Genomic DNA, 22,467 nt, shown 5'->3' on the forward strand with positions numbered 1-22,467 from the left:
TATAGTGTAATGGGGAACTCAAATGCTGAAACTACTGTTTATACAACAGGCTCTTTGTTTGACTGTTAAAGGGATAGTTCACTTTGAAATTAATTTTTGGTATGTTTTAGCTTACCTCAAGGGCATCCAAGATGTAGGTGTCTTTTTTTCCGCAGTAGTTTCAATTTTGATATTTTTAGGTCAAACCGTTCTTGTCTGTCAGTCATATAATGCAGGTCTATGGTCACGGTCTCAAAACACAAGCACAGAGTCCAAATTAAAACAATTCCCCGTCGTCCAAATTAAACAATTCCCCATCGTAAGTACACATTGATGGCCTAAGACACGAAACGAGCGGTTTGTGTGAGAAAACGAACAGTATTTATATCGTTTTTACCTCTTATACGCAGACATGTCCAAGTGATCTGATCTGACATGTACGCAGACTGGTGCATAGATATATACACTAGATGTCGCCTTAAAGACATTCGTTCCAATGAACTGCCATAGACAAGGCGACATCTAGTGTGTATATATCTATGCACCAGTCTGCGTACACGTCAGATCAGATCACTTGGACATGTCTGCGTCCAAATGGCCAGCCCAGTCCAATGCTGCAGACTGAGGAAAATAACATTTATTTCTCTCCATATACCCAAATCAGTCAACATGGAGAATCACAACAAAACATGTCCCAGTTCCCTTTCAGTCGGGTAACGTTCGACTTAGTCGATCGTACCGACTGATGGGATCACGCCAGGGAGCCAGATGTCTTCGATATAGTATACAAATGAAGCCAAATGAGCTTTGGCAGGTGCGCAATCCACGCCCCGCCCTGCAGCGCGGGTATAACAGGGAAGTGGATGCACCCACCATTCATTCTTTTCGCTTCGGAGCCGATCGGTTATGTCGATATCTCTGAAAGTGTACTTTAATAACAAGCCTGTGTGTGTCGGCACTTCTGTTGGAAGCTCTCCCAGTGCTGACGTTACAGCGTGTGGCAGCGGTGATCGCGAGCTTCTGAATCTCTTAACTGCTGTTCTCACAGCAACCTTTGTGTTGGTTGGCTGACGGTTGGTTTAAGGGCGAGGAAAGTGAGTGGGTCGCCGTGGACATCCCTGTGTGCTCCAGCACTGCTGAAGGGCGTTATTCCAAGGAAGTAAACACGGGTGAGTTTTTCATCTTTCTTCTCCGGAAAAAGGATATCTTTCCACCTGTGCGCTGCTGGATGTGGTCGTTCCCTAGCCCTTTGTGATGGTCACAGTTTCTGTGTCGCGTGTTTGGGCATACAACACGCTGAGGCAGTTTTTATGGATGGTGCATGTTTTCTGTGTGCCTATATGCCTATTCACTCGCGAATGTAGAGTCCCTGATTTTGCATTTTACGCCACTCCCTCGCGGGTGGTGTGAGTCAGGTGATCGCAGAGTTGTGTTTGAGGCTCCGCCCGGAGATTATTCCCCATGGACTCATCACAACTCCTTCACATTGATACCTTTGGATTCTAGTGTTGAGCGCACTGATTCATCTGTAATGGGTGAATTAGATGTTCCTTTGGAAATTCACCAGGGGGATAGGATGCCAACCACTACATTTGAGGGCGAGCTGTATACTGTTGGGGACGATTCCCCCGTGCTGTCCCCCCTGGGTTGTACAGCATGGCCTGAGTCAGATCCACAGTTGTCAGCTATGCTGAAACGGGCCGCCGAGGCTGTTGGGCTCGAGTGGAATCCTCCGCCCGGGCCCACTCAGTCTCGGCCGGATGATTGGTTTCTTGGAGCGGGTCGGGCTCTGCCCACCGCTCCAGTACCTTTCTTTCCCGAGATGCATGGGGAGCTAACCAGGTCATGGAAGGCACCCTTTACTGCCTTAAGTGACCAGGATGGCTCCTCCCCCCTCGCTACCCTTGAGTGCGGCGCGACGAGTGGTTATACGGCGATACCTCCGGTGGAGCGGTCTGTTCTGGCACACCTGTGTCCGGCGGCCGCTACATCCGGCTCTGGAGAACCGTGTTTCCCCTCACAGGCTCTGGAGTCGTTGTCTGCTTTGTCAGACGTGGCTTATGGAGCCTGTGGGCAAGCCACCGCCTCTATGCACGCCTTGGCTTTGTTACAGCTTTTTCAGGCTAAAACACTCCAGGACGTGCAAAAGGGTAGGCCAGACTGTCTGGGTGATCTCTGTAAAGCAACCGACTTGGCTCTTCGGAGCACAAGTGTGGCAACCTGTGTGATCGGTCTGGCAATGTCCACTCTGGTGGTTAAGCAGCGCGATCATTGGCTCGGTCTGGTTGATATGGAGGATGCGGACAAGGTTCGGATCCTGGACTCCCCAATTTCCCAGACGGGGTTGTTCGGCGACGCTACAGTGGGTGGTGCCCAACAGCCTTCTGTAGCTCAGTCGCAGGTGGAGGAAGCCCGACACACCCTGCCGTGATGGCCTGCTGAGCCTCTCACCCCGTCGCCGCTAGCAGTCACTCCACCACCACGTCGCAGAGGGCGCCCCCCTAAGGCAGCTCAGCCTGTTAGGCCCCTGCCACAGCTCGGGCCTCAGCATAGAGCTAGCCCTAGGCAGGCTGCCCAGCCTGTGTCAGATCTTGCCAGTCCAGGAGGCAAGAGTAAGCGTCCCTGATACTGGCAACCTAGGGTTTGGGACGAAAGTTTCTCTGGTGGTTGTTGTTCCACCATTGTCTCTCCGAAGTACAGTGGTTTCCGAATTGCCAAAGGGACAGAAATTCTCAACCCTGGGTTCGAAGAGGTTCAGATTATCAGACACCCCAGATCAGTCTGGCCTGCCTCAATCCCCTCTTGTGTCGCCGGTTGGCAGACGAGTACGGTTCAAGGACCCAGGTTTGCCTCCTCCCGTACTCAATGCCACCAAGTGGAGGCATGTTCGTGTGATACGTACACAGTCTCCCCTCCGGACCGCCTTAGGGCCCTCCGGGTTGGGTCCCTGCCCTCCACTTTGCTGCCCTCCTCCTGGTACGTCAGTGGTGTCACGAGCCCCCCTGGTACGGTTTCTGTAAGCCTGGAAAGACCTCTGCAGACCGTCCAGCTGGTTCCTGAGCACCATTGCACGCGGGTACACGATTCAGTTCCACCGGCACCCACCCAGATTGGAATTCGTTCCACGGTTGCGAAGAGCAGATCTGCCCCAATCTTGCATGCGGAAATTGCTGTCCTACTGGCGAAGGATGCAATAGAACCGGTGTCTGTAGCCGACATGAAGCGAGGGTTTTACAGCCCTTCATTGTGGCAAAGAAAGGAGGTGGATTAAGACCAATCATGGACCTACGCATCTTGAATCGGGCCCTTTACAAGCTCCCGTTCAAGATGACCGTACTCAAGGACATATGCAGATGTGTCCGTCCAGGAGATTGGTTTGCAGCGGTAGACCTGAAGGACACGTACTTTCACGTCTCCATCCTGCCGCGACACAGGCCATTCCTGAGGTTCGTGTTCGAGGGTCGGGCGTATCAGTACAAAGTCCTACCCTTTGGACTGTCTCTGTCCCCCCGCGTCTTTACGAAGCGGGAACAGTTGTGCGAACACAGAGACTTGCTGCTCCAGCATATCAGTCTATTGGGTCTTCAGGTCAACTGGGAAAGAGCAAGCTCACCCCCGGGCAGAGCATCCCTTTTCTCGGTATGGAGTTGGACTCAGTCAAACAGACGGCACGTCTAACGGAGGATCGTGCCCAGTCGATGCTGATCTGCTTGGATACGTTCAAGAGCAGGAAGGTGGTTCCACTGAAATGCTTTCAGAGGCTCCTGGGGCATATGGCTTCCGCCGCGGCAGTCACGCCGCTGGGGTTGTTACATATGAGACCACTTCAGCATTGACTTCTTGGCCGGGTCCCATGGAGGGCGTGGAAGGACGGCAGGTTCCCGGTTGCGATTTCTCGAACTTGACGGAAAACCTTCCAACCTTGGTCAGACGCTGTGTTTCTCCGGTCCGGTATGTCCATGATACAAGCGTCCAGGCATGCGGTGGTGTTCACAGATGCCTCCAAGACAGGTTGGGGGGCCACGCACGACGGGTATGCAGTAGCAGGACAGGTCCTCAGCTGCATTGGCATATCAATTGCCTCGAGTTGTTAGCGGTACTACTTGCTTTGAGACGCCTCAAAACGCCGCTGCTCGGAAAGCATGTACTGGTCAGATCGGACAATACCACGACCATGTCGTACATCAACAAGCAAGGTGGTGCACGTTCACGTCATCTGACACAACTCGCCCATCTCCTCCTTTGGTGGAGTCAGAAGCATCTGAGGTCGCTTTGTGCCATTCATATTCCAGGTCTGCTCAATCGACCCACTGCCAGTTGTTTTATTCACTTACCAAGGACTCTCTCGGTGTGGATGCACTGGCACACAGCTGGCTGACGGGTCTACGCAAGTATGCGTTTCCCCCGGTGAGCCTAATTCCACAGTTACTGTGCAGAGTCAGGGAGGAAGAGGAGCAGGTCTTGCTAGTTGCCCCTTATTGGCCCAACCGGACCTGGTTCTCCGAATTCATACTCCTCTCTTCAGCCCCTCCCTGGCCCATCTCCCTGAGGGAGGACCTTCTCTCTCAGGGGCAGGGCACCATTTGGCACCCATGTCCAGACCTGTGGAGACTCCAGGTCTGGTCCCTGGATGGGAAGTGGAGGTTCTGAGGGGTCTACCACAAGCTGTCGTAGACGCTATCACCTCTGCTAGAGCCCCCTCCACGAGACTGGCTTATGCATCGAGGTGGAACCTGTTCGTCGATTGGTGTTCTTCTCATGGAGAAAACCCCCGAGTTTGTTTGGTCGGATCGGTGCTTTCTTTCCTGCAAGAGGGGTTGGAGCGAGGGCTGTCTCCCTCCACCCTCAAAGTGTATGTTGCCTCTATTGCCGCACACATCACGATGCAGTTGGTGAGAAATCCCTGGGGAAGCACGATCTGATCGTCAGGTTCCTTAAGGAAGCAAGGAGGTTGAACCCTCCTCGCATCTCTTCCATACCCTCTTGGGACCTATCTCTGGTGTTAACAGCACTTCAGAGACCTCCCTTTGAGCCCCTGCGGACAGTGGAGGTAAAAATTCTGTCTCTCAAGACAGTTCTCTTGCTTGCACTGGCTTCTATCAAGAGGGTAGGGGACATGCACGCTTTCTCGGTAGACGAATCGTGCCTGGAATTCGGGCCGGCTGACTCTCAGATGACACTGAGACCTCGGCCCGGATATGTGCCGAAAGTTTCCACTACTCCCTTTCGAGATCAAGTGGTGAACTTGCAAGCGCTTCCCCTGGAGGAGGCAGACTCAACCGTAGCTTTTCCCTGTCCAGTCCGCGCCTTACGGACTTATCTGGACAGAACGCAAAGCTTTAGAACCTCAGATCAGCTCTTCATCTGTTTCAGAGGCCTGCAGAAAGGGAAGGCAGTCTCTAAGCAAAGGCTGGCCCACTGGATAGTGGATGCCATCATCTTGGCGTACGATACCTAAGGTGTACCTTGTCCCCCAGGATTGCATGCCCACTCCACCCGGAGTGTTGCTGCTTCCTGGGCGCTGGCGCAGGGTGCCTCGCTGGCAGATGTTTGTAGAGCTGCGGGTTGGGCGCCACCTAATACGTTTGCTAGGTTTTAAAACTTACGTGTTGAGCCAGTAGCTTCTCAGGTGCTCTCTTCAAATAGAGGGCACCCTTGAGTCAAGCACGCTCATGTCGGGGGTCAACGTGTCTACTACTACTACTACTACTACTATTTTCATTAATAAGAAAAAAAGTTGATCGGTTCATGAGGTGCCTAAAGATTCCCATCCATATTTTACAATGATTTATTGCTTGTCTTTGTTGAGTAATAGAAAAGATAAAGAGCTTAAATAATAATCGCATATTAAATCGCAATTGCAATATTGGTCAAAATAATCGCAATTAGATTATTTTCCAAAATCGTTCAGCCCTAGGTGATGAAGACATGAAACAGATCTCTATCCAAAGAATTACCTTGTAACGCTTCTTTATATTCTCCCACTTCTTGCCTGCCTTCTCTCCTGTAATCCTTCCTTCCAGGCCCAGGGCCCGTATTCATAAAGATTCTAAGAATCCTCTAAGAAAACTCTTAATTTAGCTTAAAAACTTTTATGTAGGAGTCTTAGCTTAAAAGCGATTCGGGACCGATCTGAGAGCAACTCTGAGTAAGGAAAAGACAAAAACTTTCATCTTAGTAAGGAGGCGGGGTTGACCCCGTTGCTATGTATGACACAATCTTTTGAAGACTGTGATTGGTTGGTTGTCCAAGAAGAAAAAAAAAAAGTGATTTTAAGTATAGGGTCTATTCTAAGCCTTCACTTTGAAGTTACATGCGTCATTTTTCTTATTTGACCGTTCTCACACACACACACACATTATATATGTGTATATAAATCCTTTTTTTTTATTTACCATGCTGTTAATTTCCTATAAGGTATTTGATTGGCTTAGAATGATCAAAATTGTTCCACTCTTTCCAATTACACTGATTGCTGGCATGTCTATTTAAGTGGTGGTTTGAATGTTGGTTTTAATGTATCAAACATGGAATTTTCCCAGTTGCCAAATATCGTAATGTAGTGATTACTTTCATTTCTGGCGCTATGGCATTTCTGTGCTGTGTCGGAGATGTTAGCGTGTCTCTAATAAGATCAGTCACAAACCTGATCCCTGCACGATCTAATCCAGGGATTCCCAAAGTGTGGTACCAGGGGGTGCGCGAGAGGAAAAATGTAATGGCGGTCTGTTTTTTTAAGTGGGATTTTTCCACACAATAAAAAAACATGAACAGTAAACATTTCCTTTGTAAATTCCTTTTCCTTTTATTTTAAATTAAAAAAACTATAATTTATTAGTTTTTGATAAAACAAATACATATGAAATGCACAACGACACACCTAAAGTCGCTCACGCACATACAAGCAAACTCTACACACACAAGACGCGCGGAACTCTCCGCGCACATACTCATATGAGACGCACACACACACACACACACACACACACACACACACACACACACACACACACACACACACACACACAAACTCTCCACGCACATACTTAATGAAACGCGAGCACACACACACACACAAACTCGCGCACATACACATACTCAATGTGACCCGAGCACACACACAAACTCTCCGCGCACATACTCGTATGAGACGCGAGCACACACACACAATACCATAAAGATGTGGAAAAGTCGATCAAAAGTGTGGCTACATTTCTCCAGGCTCGATGCCAACAGCGCGCGATGCAGTATGTGCGGTAAAATAATTGCTGCAAAGACCGGTACCACGGCAAATAATGATGAAGCCCTTGACAGTGCACGTCTTTCTGCCATATTCTCCTCTGCTAAAGAAACTCTTAAGCCTCTTAAAAGTCCTCGTCCGTGCTCCTAACAATTTTGACCCTAAGACCTCTTTTAAGGGTTAAGATGCTTTCTGAATTACTTTTTTCTTTACTAGGATTTTTTCTTTAATTTTAAGAGTAAACGCCCACATTTCTAAGAATTTTCTTAGAATTTTGTCACTAGGAGCTACTCTTTGCATTAAGATTCTTTATGAATACGGGCCCAGGTCTTTCACTGCTTTCCTATAAACATACAAATATGAGAATAGCTGTGTCAAAATGCATTGTAGCTTCCTGGGGGCTAGAACATTATCAGACATTGATATTGTTATCAGTTATTGAATTGTACAATCTGGTCACTCACTCCCATAACAGTTTGGAGGCAAAAACATTTTTTGGTAAACTTCTCCTCATTCTCAGTCCAGAACCTGATGAGGCCAAAGGTCTGCTCGACAGTCCCTGAAATAAGAGACCAGATGCCGCTTAGTAAATTGCAAATTAACAGGAGAGAACTAAACAGATTTTTGGTCAATAAAATCTGATGAGTGTGAATACATGCACATAACTATCCCAGTTATGATCAGGATATAAGTATCCATAATAATATGCTAGAAATCTAATAAAGTAATCAAATGTAAAATAACACAGCATAGTTTATTATAGATAGATTAATGCTTATTAAAGCTAAAGTTATTCATTCAAGAGCTGGGAGTAATTTTCTCTTTGCCTTTAGTTGTTTTATTCACATTAAAGGTGTAATCATTAGCAGGTTTATTAGACGCTGCCACTTTAAGACCGAATGCATATCTAATAATACACATTTTCTCCCAACTATTCCACAACTAACTCCCATTTAAGACATAAACTGTGTTAAAGTGAATCTCCAAACCGGTCATTTAGCCATTTTTGTCTGTATTTGATCGTTTAGCACATGAAACCCAAAGTATAGTTTGCTTGTCTAGTTGCAGTCCGTTTCCGAATGCGCGCCGCCATGGGAACAGGGTCAACGTCTCTTGCGCGGATCACTGTGCTTATAATAGCTCTTTTTACAATCAAACACCTCCCGCAATTTAGAATCAGCAGACACTGCATTTTACAACAATCACTGATTGTGCTCAGTGCTGTTTAGGTTTAACGTTAGGGAGAAGTGACAGCGCACTGTAAAGAAAAAGATGAAGCACTAGACGAACGCGGCTAGTTTTTAATAGTTTTACCTCACATCTTCTTTTTATAATCCTTGGAAGCCAAAATCAAAAATGAAATTAGATGAACTACCCAGATCAGATGTATATTTGATGGGCAGACTCTCTCGAAGCACTCGGCAGATATCATGAACATTGTCAGATAGATAGCTTCGTGAAATATTTTCTAACATTAGTGTTCAAAACTTAACAGTCCATTGGATGTGCATCAAACTAACATATTCCAACATATTTAGAAATTTTAACATGCTTATTTGCGAAAATAAACGTACAATTCAATTGTTCCTTTCCAGCGGTGTCCGCCATCTTGTTTAAAAATTTTACCGGCTTGCTGAGTCCGCAAGGTATCCTTGGTAATTTCATCTTCCACTTTGTTTTAAGCCTGCATCGGACCGCACTATGTTTTGAGGGTTGATTTTAAGGGGAGAATAGCACTCCCCCTTGCTCTTTAGAGTATTGGGACACCCTACCCCTACACGAGAATGCGCAAAAACAAGGCTTAGGGCAGAATTCTAGGGTAAGGGGAGGTATTGGGACAGGCCCTTAGTCCCCTTGCCACTATTACTGGACCACCGCTGACCGGGTTCCGCTCGGCTCCTCAGCGAAAAAAATGAATGGTGGGTGCATCCACTTCCCTGTTATACCCGCACTGCAGGGCGGGGCGTGGATTGCGCACCTGCCAAAGCTCATTTGGCTTCATTTGTATACAGGGTTCCCGCGGGGTCTTAAAAAGTCTTAAAAAGTCAAAAATTCTGAACTTTAAATTTAAGGCCTTAAAATGTCTTAAAAACAGATTTTGATCCATGGTCTTAAATTTCATTTAGTCAGGTCTAAAAAAGGTCTCGCGATATATTCACATATCACATCTTTTGCGCGCTCAAGTTCGTTCAAAAGCGACGCACTCGTTTTTTTCTGTCGGAAGTCGTGGCCAGCATTTACCCGCTATATCTCTATAGTTACCATAAACTTAGCAGCTTTAAAAAAACAATCATCATTCCTAATGCAGAAACCTGACAGCCAATCCGAGTCAGAGTAGGGCAGAATTGTTTTCAAAAGTCTTTAACACCGCGAGTCTGATGACACACTGCCGAACAAAGAACCGCACGTCGGAAAGCAAGCCTGAGTTAAGTTAGCTTACAATGTTAACTGTCCTGTCAGATACAGACAGCGATGTTGCCAATGTCATTATTTTTAATTTTGACATAGAAGTGGGCGGGATAATATCGCGAGCGGGCGCGGGCGCCGTGAGCGCTGAGCGAGCAGGAACGAGTAGTGAGTTGTCGTCGAAAAAGATGGATAATGCAAAAAAGCTGTCGGGGGCTAAAAATAGAAAAAGAAAGAGAGAAAAGGAGATGGCATGTCAATTGATGCAACAGCAGCTAAATAAGTGGATGGTGAAAGGCTACAGGTAGGATTTTGTTTTGTGTCCAGGCATGTAGGCTAATGCCATGCCATCGGGACTACCGGGAGATTCCCGGTGGGCCGACGTGCTTTTTGGGCCGATACATCTCATACTTTTTTGTTTCGTTTTTTGTCTTAACGGCCCATAAAACTCGTACATCGGCGGCCCATTCGTTTTGTTTTGCTTAATTGGCGGCGCTGGGTTAGTGCGTAATTAGTGTGTAATGCATTGGTCAATAAAATGTCAGCGTTAGTTTTTTTTTTGACACCCCATGTAACACGTAGATCAGCGGCCCATTTGGTTATTTTCTTGATTGACACTGGGCTAGCCCAATCACACCTTTAATGTGAAGTATAGAAATATACTCTTTCAAGTATAGAAATTAGTACAAAACTAATTATGAAAGTTTCCTTTATTTTTCAGTGCATTTGTTTTACAATATATGGCTATTACTATCATGGGATTAATATTGTAACTATTATTATGTAGTAGTAATGTAGACAGACACTGTAACTAAAATAATTTTTCTTTGTTTAATTTGCACCAGATTGATGAATTTAACATTTAAAAAGCACTATATATATATATATATATATATATATATATATATATATATATAAGTTGATTGGATTGGATTTTTTGCTGCCGCATCCTTCTCACCTTTTTTACCCCTGACCTGTTTGCATGCCTGCAATGTGGAGAGCGCAGTGCATGGTTGCATTGCAACGACAGACGCCACGGGAAAATCCGACCGAATTTTACTATTAATAATAAAAGATAAGCTAAAGTGCATTGTAAATGTCAGTAATTTATCTTTTTATAAAAAATTATTTAAAGTCTGAAATATGTGAGGTTTATCTTTTTATAAAAACAACTTTTTTGTCTAAACTTTATTTGAACTTGTACATGTTAGTATATAACATGTTGCAAGACACTTTTAAAATCTGGCTATCATTTTTAATGGTATTATTTTAATGTTTATGTAAACAAAAAGTGCATATTGATGCTAATTTTATTTGTTATTTGCTGGTTTTCAACATTGTGTAGTATTAGTACTTTTTGAACAGGATTCTGTGATCACCGTGGTCATTTTTGTCACTATAATCATTGAAATGAAATGTTCATGCCATTTCATCTCTAGTTATGATCAACTATGATCAACTAAAATCAACTAATTATGTGTTTTTTACAGTATAATATGCATAGTACAATTTGACACACATTGTTGGGTGTGGAAGGTTACTAATCGTTTTATCTGTAAATTAAATTAATGTTTTTTCAATTACTTAATTCATTGAAATAAAATGAATTCTTTGATTTGAATTTTTTTTTTAAGTTAGCCGCTAGCCTCTTTAAGAAGAACCGTCTTGAATGTCGAATCCATCCTTGCACAGCTGCGGCGTCGACTTGGTCACAGGCGTCCTCCATGGCCTGAATGAGGGGTACCTGAGCCTGGGGCTGGAGATCGTAAACCTTCCACCGCCATGCAGAGAAAAACTTTTCGATAGGGTTTAGAAACGGAGAGTATGGTGGAAGGTATAGTACTGTCAACTGTGGATGGTGTTGAAACCAGTTCTGGACCCAAAGCAGAGCGGTGGAATGACACATTGTCCCAGATGACAGTGCATTGCATCTAGTGCATTTCATTACCTGCTGTGACGATGTGGTGCAATCGGTCCAAAAATGCGAGAATGTGAGGTGTGTTGTAAGGGCCCATTTTGGCATGACGGAGGAGAACCCCATGCTGTAAAATGGCAGCGCAAAGGGTGATGTTTTCCCCACGTTGCCCTGGGACATTGATTATAGCCCTGTGGCCAATGATATTTCTGCCTCTCCTTCTTGCTTTTGTGAGGTTGAACCCTGCCTCATCAATATATATGAATTCATGCAGGATTTCCTCAGCATCCATCTGCAAAACTCTCTGAAATACAGTGAAAGACAAGATTGTGTAGTTCAGGATAGGTCTAGTATATAGTCAATGTAAAAAATTCATGTGTGCAGTATTAGGGGTGTAATGATACATTGATATGGATCAATGCATCGATATAACGTCTAACGATACGATGCATCGATTCCACACGTAAAATATCGATATACACCTTTATTTTGACACTCTCCACAGTCTCACGTAACATCCTTCCGCCAAAGCGCACATTTTTGTTTACTCACCAACCATACTGTCTGCCGGTGTGTCTTTATAATGTTAATCTCCTCATCTGAAATAGACGCCTGACAAGACTGACTGAACCCTAAACAATTTTTTTCACAAAAGCCGGTATTGTCCGCTGTCAAGGCATCGCGAGTTCATGTTTTACAGCAGAAACAGACAAGCAGTCGCACCCTTGTTGGTGAACACAACACGATAAGTCCGTTTTAGCGACTCAGCGTGCAGTATTCAGGTCAGATGTCACTTTGAAAAGACGCGCTGGCTAAGAGGAGTTTCGTCAAAGCTGACTAAAAGTGATCGAGGATGGATAATTTCAATGAACTTGATGAACCCGTGATATCTTCTTCGGGGCGTAAAGGGAAAATAAAAGCTGAAACATTTTCACGGAACCTTACTAAAGCAGCTCGTTAAGTGGTGAGGGAAAAGCTCACTGTATTGCGTGTACGTTATCACAACAACAAAGTTTGTCAGGCGTCTATGTCAGTTGAGGAGATTAACGTTACAAAGATTAACCGAGTATTGTATTATTTATCATAGCAATTACTTGGTTTTGTTTGACTCAGAAAGATGAAATGTGACATATTTTAACATATTAACTTTTAACATATTAAAGCACTTTCAATTAACTTTAATTTAGTAATTTACCTGTATTTTTTAAGTTATTATTATTATTATTATTAATCAAAACAACCCAGCTGCAGTTTGATTGATATTACTTGGAATGCACAATAATAATAAAAAACATGATTTATGAAAATAAACAAGAATGGAGTACTTGCAAATGACCTCTTCTGTTGTAAATGTCCCAATTGGGAGAGGGTGTGCAATTTTCAAAGAGTTTAATTAAACGTTCATGTTATATATTTTGGTTGCATAAAAACGTAACTGGTTGTGTGAACATAATATCTAAATATCGATTAATCGATCGATGTAGCCCTGAATCGAATCGAATCGTATCGCAGAATTTTTTGAGGTATCGGCAAATATCGTATCGCTGGCTGAGAGAATCGATATCGTATCGTATTGTGATGAACTGTCTGATTTACACCCCTATGCAGTATGCAACATCACAGTGCTAAAGTGAACAATACAAACCTCCACATACTCATGCCACAGCCGTTTGACCCTCTCTGAATTCTGCTCAAAAGGCACTCGATAAAGTTGTTTCATTTGAACCTGATGTCTTTTCAGGATTGTGTTGACTGAGAGACCTGATGGACATTATTGAAAATGGCATGGTCTTATGACAGATGCCACTGTATATCTGCTAAGATAAAGGAACAGGCTCTACCGTTTGAAAGTTATTAAACAACATCGCATGCTGCATTTCAAATAAAGCGCACGCCTAAAACGGCTGTAATATAGACCTAAACAACGAACGAATGAGTGAGACGTTTCAAATATGGCCAGGCCCAGGCAGACTAGCCTTAAAAGCTTTTTTCAGAGGCCAGACGCGACCATGGCTGCGTTCCAGTCCAAAATTGTCATGCCCTTCACTCGCTAACTTCCCTCCGTCTCGTTCACTCGGATGTACGTCATTGCGAGTGCTCACTACTGGCGGAAACTGCAATGGGCTGAATTGGAACGTCCTAAGCCCTTGATCACTTGGAATCAGCTGTGGAGTTGATTTATTATTTACATTTTTTTTCCCTTTAAGAATTTGTTTAATGCAGCATCCAAATGTTTATAGGTGTGTTTGGGTTGTTTTAAATTAAAAATATATATTATTAATATATCATAGAGTTGTCTGTTGTGGTGGTGATTAGATGAGATATGTGGTGACGTCACAATCGTACTGCATTGTGGGACATATAGGTGCCTGAAGTGTACATTTGAAGCAGACTCGCTCCCTCGGTCAAAATCGAGGGAACGAGGGTCTGTCCATATAAACTTCCCTCGTCCACTTCACGAAGTGGAACGCACTTCAAAATGGCGGCAGGGATTCCCCCAAGGGGAAGTGCTTAGGGAAGTTCGCAAGTGCGTGTCTAAAAGTGGACTGGAACGCAGCCCTAGTATGTATCGCTGCAGCCCGGAGACCTGCAGGTGGGAGGAGCTTATGCCGCAAGTAGGAGGGATTTCACAAATGTGCAAGTAGGAGGAGTTTACGCCGCAAGTGGGAGGAGCTTATGCGGAAATCCCCAAGCTATCATTGCCGAGGACGGCGGTGAATGAGTATTGCAGGAAGTAGCGATACTAATGAAAATAAACGATCAAATATTACGTTCCTCATCATGGTCTGATTTCTTACAGCTTTATTATTATTGTGTGTGTCCAATACCACTCACTGTCAATGATGAAGTCACGTCTTTACACCTTTTACCATACTTAAAGTGATGGTGTTTTAAATTCATCAGGCTGTAGGCCTTATTCAAGCATATTTCTGAATATTAGCTACATATTCTACAGTATCAAGTAAATGAACATATTAAAATGTGATAAAATTGGACTCAGTGAAGTGAATGTGTAAATACATGAAAAACATTTGGCTAATGTAAAAAAAAAAAAAAAATTACCATCCATCTTTACTGCATAATTTTTTTTAAATAGCAGACTAATGTTCTTCTGAACATGTTACACATATATTACATTTAAATCTCAGGGTGGATAAATTATTTTTTTCAATGAATAAAATCATGTACAAGTCACTCAGAATTGATTGCAAAAGTGTTTATTTTATTTTATTTTATTATTTTTAGTCTTTTTTGTTATTTGTAAGGACACTATATGAGCTCATTAGAACTGATCTGCATGCAGTGAAAACTGCAAAATCCAGGGTGGAAGGTTTCTGAATAAATGCCCTGGAGCTCGCCTCGCTTTCCCTTCCCAGCATAACCTGGTGGATACACAAGAAGCACAAAAAGAACTAGGGTTTATAGTTGACATTGAACATTTACAAACATTAAGAATAATTTCTCAGCTCTGTAGGTCCATGCCATGCAAGTGAATGGTGTCCAGAACTTTTAAACTTTTAAACTTTTAAACTTTTAAACAAGGGATGACATAAGTAAATTAGATTTTTAGTTTTCCTTTAGACTAACAACTAGTTTATTCATCACCAATTTACACAAAACGTACCAGGTGTGCAGCATCTGTACTCAAACCCACACTCCAAACAAGTGGAGATTGAGTACATCCTCCAGAAGAGCTGTTTGTAGTGAGACGACTTATTTTTCCAGCATGCAACACCTGAGGTGAAAAAAAAAAAAAGACCATAACATTTAACATTATCAATGATGTTCTTGTTATGCGTTTTATTTTTTAATGTCAATATTTACTTTCTAGCAATAAGAAGTGTGCCTGATTCTTGAAATTGTCATCCCCAACTATGTCCCTGAACCTTGAGCAAGCCAATGACAAGGGCATGTAGGCAGCATCTCCTTCTTGAAGAACAACTTCAAGAAGTATGTTCTTCAGCAACGCTCCTGATAACTGAAAAGATAGCAACAGTTAGCACAGGTCGTTAAAAAATGTTAAAAAGCACATTATATAACATTATTCAACTACCTTGAAGATGAAGCATGATGGAGGGTCATCGTCTTTTAACAGCTCATCCTTAAAGAAAAATATAAGTGGATTAAAATTGTTCTATGATACACATTTTAAATCATCATTAAAATTGATTATGCATACCTTGCTAAAAACAGAGGGCACAACTGGGGTTTGGTCTGCTAAAATGAAGTAATTTAAAATTAACTGACAAATATTATAGTTACATAATTTGAAACCCAGCATAGTATATGTATTTTGTTTCATATCAAAGTTCTTACTTTCATATGCAAGTTCAGTTTTTTTCTTCCCATAGGTTTCAGGGAGCGCAGACTCAGAGCATTCTTCTTCTTTTGAAAGAGGATTAGAATGAAAAAAAAGTGATAAAATTATCCATTAATTTTTAATTTGACAAAAAAATATCAGCAAAATATAAAAAGCTGACAATACCAGCTACAACAGCTCGTGCACATCTTTCACTGATAAGTGAACCTAAAACACAATAACATGCGTTTCACATTTATTTCACTGATTGTTAGGAGTAATACATTTTATAAAATAATTATGATATTAAAACAAATGTTTCAATTACATTACATTACACTGTGGATTACGCATAAAAAGCATAACTACAATGAAAACAAGTTTTAAAATAATTGCATGCATTGTACAATTAAGTTAGGAGTTGTATTCTAATATCAAATCCATTTACAAAACGTTTAATACATTTACAATTTGAAAATCAATGCAGTCCTAAAACGTACAAAAATTACACTGCCACAATACCTTATTATGGTCTTCAGAATCCATAATCTGGAGAGCAAATTGTAGAAATGGAATGCAGAAAAGATCTTGTCATGCACGTTACAGATGTTGTAATTTGTGTGCTACTAAAAAAACGACAGAAATGTATTTGGATACACTTTACCCTTATTTTTTAATACATCAAGACTAAAAACAGTGTACAAACGCCATTATGAAATGGCCTTTTTCAGAACGTATAATGCTTTTTTACAATAACTAAAAACTGTACAACAAGCTTACCCCTTCATCTCAACGGCACGCTGAGGTTTTCTTCTTTGTTTTCTGATGGATCGCAACAAAACTTACACATTACCGCCACCAACTGTGGAGCATAAACCAATAGCTACTACAACACAGGTGATATATAAATAAACCAATCAAACCAATCAAAATCCTCTGGAAGCTTGTACAGCCCACTTGTGGCTAAAGCTCCACCCACTTGCTGCTAACCCACCCATTTGCAGCTGGCTCCGACCTCCGTTTATACCCTTCTCGACGCGACGGACGATGGTGAATCAGGAACGCCTGAAGCCTCAGATGTCCAGACAGCTCCACCACCACCGGAGAAAAAGCAGAATCGGATCAAAACGAAGCAGCAAAGTCGCCTTGCGGAGAACAAGGTTACGCGGCTTATGCGCATTGCAAGTTGTGCCGCGTTTCCATTACCCTTCAAATTGCGCTAATTGAAATTGCGAATTAAAAATATGCACAGTGGAAACACGTCAATTTCGCAAAAACTCCCGTTTATCGCAAAAAAGTTTTTATGCTCGAATGAGGTGGTTTTTCAGGCAATTCGAAAAAGGAATATTTCGCAAAACTGCAATGGAAACAGTTTTTGCGCATTTACAGTCACCTTACTTAGAAGACGCGGTGTGTTTGAGGTCCATGTATAGCTACGCAAATAATAATAATTGTATATTATTTTATTATATTATAACATTTAATAGGCTATATTTAGAAGACGCTTTAATGCAAAAAAGGAACAAAGCTCAGTGTGGAGCGCGCACTGCATGGCACGGAGGCGCGGGCGCGAACACTTGCATTTTCCTATCAACAGTGGAAACAACTTAAAATACTCTATCATTTCTGGTCATACAGAAAATAATAATACATTATTCTCAACTACTTTTATTTGTGTAAACTCACAATAACAAGAAAACGTTGTGCTTTTGTAAAATAAAATAAAACAATCAGACGCACTTTCATGATCTCCATAAACTGGAGCGCGAGAACTGAAACAAAATATAGCCTATGTAGGCTAAAGCTTGAAATGTCCACTTTAAAACGAACAAATTCGAATCGAAAGCTAATACCTTCTGATTATGTAATCCGAAAAATGCATTTCTCTCCAAAAGCGCATCTGCTTAACAGCGGAGATGGAGATATGATTTTAGCCGACACTTAGAAAACAATAGTTTATTAATAATATTAATGGCTCTTCTCATTCAGCACTGCGGGAAAAACATAAATTCCAGGTTCTAATTTGTCCTTAGAAAACCAGTAAAATCGACATATGTTTTCCATATTAATTTGTGAATATTTTAAATGTTTAATAAAGGGGCAAAAAGTCATAAACAAAAATCTGAAAATTCGTCGATATTTACTTTTTTGCGCAGCAGTTTGTGTAGCCAGTTCAAATAAAAATGTTGGTGTTCAACTTTGCGTTTTAAAAAGACAACCGTTCATTTTTCGTTTTTCAATTACGGGTTAAAAAAGGAAAAACGAATGGACACAAAAGTAGCCTACATGGATCGTTTGGACAGAATACGAGACAGAGTTCTTTATTAAATTCTTAAAAGGAGCAATAATTAGCCTATACTGGATTCTAAATCTCAAAGAAATGCCACAATCAAAACCTCGGAGCAGAAATGAGGGCGAAACACCCAGAAGCTCCTTAAATGTGTCGTTCGCAGTATAAGGGTCTTTCCCTGCCATTAATGCTTGGATAACACGCCACGTCTCCTTCCTTTAATAATATTAATAATGTCTAATGCGGTGGCTGTGATATTATATAAGCCAACGTCCGTTGCCGTGATTTTTTAAATGACTTATCTTGAGAGAAAAAAGGACGTTTTAGTCGCATAACATCGGTTAATGGAAACGCCGTCATTTCGCAATAGTTTTTCATAGATATTTAGATAATAGCGCAAAAAATTTGCGCACATCTGTAATGGAAACGTGGCTACAGGGAAGTTTTGATTTTAAGTCGGCAGCTGCACAATTCAGCACTGCAAAACAGCGTAAAAAGTAGCCTAAAATGACGCAAGACAATGTTATAGGCCTAGTCATTTGACAAGGAGTCATTTCACGGTGGCCAATTTAAATGTTACCAGCTGTCAGGTGTACACCAGAGTGTATAATTAAGTTCGCTTGAATAAAAACAATAGGCTACTATTCAGATATTTTATGTGGGAAAGGGGGATTTGTTTGTTAAACTATGAATGTGAAACCATAGTAAAAACAATTGCCGTTGATTGACGCCAATCGGACGTTCATGTTTTTTTCCGTCTATTTGAAAGTTATAAACATGTTGCATTCTATACGGCCTGATTATGTCATTTTTTAAGTTACATAGCCTGCCTCCAGTTTTCCTCAACTTGACTAATTAAGAGGCGATATTTGACCGGCAAATCATCAAAATGTCCGGAAAACGAAACCTCTGCCGGTCACTTTGACCGGCACCATTTTTTTCTAGCGGAAACTCTGATATATATATATAAAACACAGATCATATTAGCATTATGCTAACGCTAAAATTGCGCTATTAACATGCGTTTAGAACGTTACACAAGATAAATCAACTGGTTCTGCAGTTACACAAATACTTAATTTTAAATCATTGATGTATAACGAGCTATAACGACACTATATAAACAAACGCTAAAAAAATTTGATAAGAAACCACGTCATTTTCATCATTGTAAGATTTTATCAAAATATAATTTGTTGAGTTGGGAAAACTTTAAGTTTTCAAATGGCTGTTTAGCTTATAAAATTCTCAATGGCCTGGCCCCACCACCTCTTAGTGAGTTTCTGAGTTTAAGATCGGAAAACAGTCGTCTCACTAGAGGTACATTTAGAAGGGACTGTGTTATTAATTTCAGGAAAACTGCTTTTAGTCTGCCTTCTCTATTAAAGCCTCAAAAGAATGGAATGACATCCCAACGTCAGTTAGAGAATCAAATTTATAATGGATTTCGTTTTTCTTTTAAAACTTGGCTTTTTAGCATGCAAATATGTCAACATTAATTGAATTTGTTTTTTTGTTTTTTTTGTTTTTTTCTGTTGATTTTGGAAATTGTAGGGTTTGTTGTATTTTGTTATATTGTGTTATGTTTTGATTAAATTGTTGTATTTGCATTGTATTTTTAGGTTGCCTATTTACATCAGGCCTAGGACTGCAGATGAAAACTAGCCTTTTGGCTAACTCTGGCATATTTTGACTTGTCATGTTAATATGTAATGTCCTTGTAATAAACTAAACTAAACTTTATATAGAGATGTATTAAATGGATCTTACGTCGTTTATATTCATTTCTGAAGCACTGAATCTCTTGGAGCAGCGACGGACATCTGCTCTCATCTCAAGTTCACGGAGAAAAGAAAGATCTGGAACGCACTTCATTGTAAACTTGCCGCGATAGCGGAAAACGTAATGACGTCATTCAAAACGCAATTTCATTGGATGAGATTATAATCCTCAATATTTTTTAATTTATAAAGATTTATGTTCATAAATATTTTATTCAGTCACAGATACATATTTATTCTCGCTGCACTTGATGTTATTATTTGCTCTATTATTCTGTCTCTGCTACTAGCCACTAGTAACCTGGGTTACAGAAGCCTCTTCTGAAGCTGGCTCACAAGAAAGCCTGCAAACAGTTTGCTTAAAGCAACCTGTCCAAGAGCATGAATTACTGGAACCATGTCCTGTGGCCTGATGAGACCAAGATAAACTTGTTTGGCTCAGATGGTGTCCAGAATCTGTGGCGACGCCCTGGTAGGGAGTACCAAGAAAATTGTGTATTGCCTATAGTTAAGCATGGTGGTGGTAGCATCATGGTCTGGGGCTGCATGAGTGCTGCTGGTACTGGGGAGCTGCGCTTCATTGATGGAAACATGGATTCCAACATGTACTGTGACATTCTGAAGCAGAACATGATGCCCTCCCTTCAGAAACTGGGCTGAACGGCATGATAACGACCCCAAACACACCGCCAAGATGACTACTGCCTTGCTGAGGAAGCTGAAAGTGAAGGTGATGGAGTGGCCAAGTATGTCTCCAGACCTGAACTCTATTGAGCATCTGTGAGGCGTCCTCAAGCGGAAGGTGGAGAAGCACCATGTGTCTAACATCCAGCAGCTCCGTGATGTCATTATGGAGGAGTGGAAGAGGGTCCCAGCAACAACCTGTGCAGCTCTGGTGAACTCCATGCCTAGGAGGATTAAGGCAGTGCTGGATAACAATGGGTGCTCACACAAAATATTGACACTCTAGACACAGTTTTGACATGTTCACATAGGGTGTACTCACTTTTGTTGCCAGCTATTTTGACAGTAATGGCTGTATGTTGAGTTATTTACAGAGGACAGTATATACTGCTATACAAGCCGCACTTTGACTACTCTAAAATATATCCAAGTTTCATTTCTATAGTATTGTCCCTTGAGAAGATACACTTAAATGTTTGCTGAAATGTGACGGGTGTACTCACTTTTGTGAGATACTGTATATAGAGATAGAGAGATCGATAGTGAGGTGAGCAAATATGCATGTTTTGAGCCATGAGTAGCTTGAGAGTGCACACGTCTTGGGCTGTTTTTAAAACAGGTAAATGGATTAACAGACTGGATTATCTAGAGAGATCTTACATGCTGTCTCCTCTGGTTAGTGTAAAGCCAAGCTTTCACATGTGAGGGCCAGCGAGTGACATACAGTGTAGTGTCCTATAAGTGTCTTATTTTGGATGCATGTTTTTCACTTTATTGGAATCAGCCATTGTTGGATATCTGTCTGCCAATTTTGGATTTTTACCTACTTTATGGTTCATTTAAAGAGCAGTATCACTTGAAGAAAGCTGTGTACAGGTAACAATTGTTTTGTGTATGTTTTAATAATCTTTTTTTTTTTTTTTTTACAATGCAGTAAAGATAGTCACAAAGTTGAAATAAGTGAAGAAACGTTTATGAATTATTTTACATGTTCCAACAACTTGCATACACAGGATTGTGGAATATCATATGCAGTCAAAGACACGTGCACCCTCCAAAAAACAATCATAATATGTTAACATAATATGTTAACGTTGGGATGAAAAGTTGTATCGTAAGTGTTTGTGTTGTAACAATTTTATCAAAGCAATTAGGCACTTGAGGCCTGGTTGTATTGTGATTTATATTGTTGTCATGCTTTATGCCCTTCACTTAATGCCCTTCAGCTTGTAAGCATATTGTGAGCTGTATATACTTCCTTGTCTTTGTTTGTGTGCTCTTCCAAAGCAACTACCTGCTTAACTCAGTAGAGGTCTTTGTAACACAAAACACAAAAGCACACAGCATGTGTTGCACAACAGTGCAGTTCATCATCATTAGTGTTAGGTTCTTTACAACACAGTTAAATTGTGTCTTAATGAGTTCTCAGGTGAACTGGAAGTCGTCTCTCAGCGCTGTTGTTATGCACTGCGGTGACTCTGTGAGCATGTCGTGGGACTCGGGGTGTATGTGTGTGTGCGTGTGTGTGCGTGTGTGTGTGTGTGTGTGCTGTAGCTGTCGTTTCTGCACAGCTGAGCCATGAGTGATGTGTTGTCTGTTCTGATAGGGGGTAGGACACCAGTGCTGCCTCTAAACTCTCCGTAATTGAATAGATATTTTACTCTACGGCTATTCTACATCTGCGGTGTGAAGGAGACCAGGTAGTGAACATTGTAAGGTTTATTTACATCTGTCATGTGATTTATCAACTATGTGGCTGAAGATAGTGTTTGTCTGTTGACTCCTTTAAATACAGTGAGCTGGATTTAACACTCGTCGAGTTGTGTGAACCTGGGTGTCTTGAAAATCATCAATCTGAAAGACAAAAACTCT

The 22,467-nt window shown here is 41.7% G+C and overlaps 3 protein-coding genes and 1 long non-coding RNA gene across 27 annotated transcripts in view; 3 read left to right on the forward strand and 1 right to left on the reverse strand.

Moving 5' to 3' along the window:
* The window catches only part of LOC309482875 (pleckstrin homology domain-containing family G member 3), a 148,450-nt gene that overhangs the window by 32,170 nt on the left and 93,813 nt on the right, over window positions 1-22,467 (forward strand). The window lies entirely within an intron of this gene.
* Window positions 1,333-5,652, forward strand: LOC309482916 (uncharacterized protein). Its single transcript, XM_082148522.1, has 2 exons — window positions 1,333-4,295; window positions 5,323-5,652. Exon 1 carries the CDS (start codon window positions 1,511-1,513, stop codon window positions 2,408-2,410), a length of 900 nt encoding a protein of 299 aa, XP_082004648.1. The 5' UTR covers window positions 1,333-1,510; the 3' UTR covers window positions 2,411-4,295; window positions 5,323-5,652.
* LOC309482922 (uncharacterized protein) lies at window positions 14,758-16,641 on the reverse strand. Of its 24 annotated transcripts, none has more exons than XR_014200419.1 (7): window positions 16,363-16,613; window positions 16,027-16,068; window positions 15,858-15,920; window positions 15,721-15,755; window positions 15,595-15,642; window positions 15,301-15,519; window positions 14,758-15,047 (listed from the first exon to the last, which is right to left on the reverse strand). XR_014200419.1 is itself a non-coding variant. In XM_082148533.1 (6 exons), the coding sequence occupies exons 3-6, from the start codon at window positions 15,888-15,890 to the stop codon at window positions 14,811-14,813; spliced, it is 411 nt and encodes a 136-aa protein (XP_082004659.1). In that variant the 5' UTR covers window positions 15,891-16,068; window positions 16,363-16,466; window positions 16,621-16,634; the 3' UTR covers window positions 14,758-14,810. The 24 variants fall into 24 exon arrangements, 8 of the variants coding, with proteins under 8 accessions (XP_082004659.1, XP_082004661.1, XP_082004660.1 ...); XR_014200420.1 differs by having other exon boundaries at window positions 15,721-15,758; XR_014200421.1 differs by having other exon boundaries at window positions 15,721-15,758; window positions 15,858-15,923.
* LOC309482928 lies at window positions 14,838-15,417 on the forward strand. Its single transcript, XR_014200438.1, has 3 exons — window positions 14,838-14,965; window positions 15,123-15,244; window positions 15,282-15,417. It is a non-coding gene; the product is annotated as an uncharacterized lncRNA (long non-coding RNA).

This window comes from Leuciscus leuciscus (assembly GCF_965113295.1).
Source record: "Leuciscus leuciscus genome assembly, chromosome: 19".
NCBI classification, from domain to species: domain Eukaryota; kingdom Metazoa; phylum Chordata; class Actinopteri; order Cypriniformes; family Leuciscidae; genus Leuciscus; species Leuciscus leuciscus.

Excerpts from the sequence above, each read along its gene's own strand:
- LOC309482916 (XM_082148522.1), top strand. The coding sequence starts at position 1,511 with ATGGGTGAATTAGATGTTCCTTTGGAAATTCACCAGGGGGATAGGATG.
- LOC309482922 (XM_082148528.1), bottom strand. The coding sequence starts at position 16,386 with ATGGATTCTGAAGACCATAATAAG. Across the intron at positions 15,520-15,857 it reads AACTGAACTTGCATATGAAA|TTATCAGGAGCGTTGCTGAA; the intron begins GTAAGAACTTTG and ends CTATCTTTTCAG. Across the intron at positions 15,277-15,365 it reads ACACTTCTTATTGCTAGAAA|GTGTTGCATGCTGGAAAAAT; the intron begins GTAAATATTGAC and ends TTTTCACCTCAG.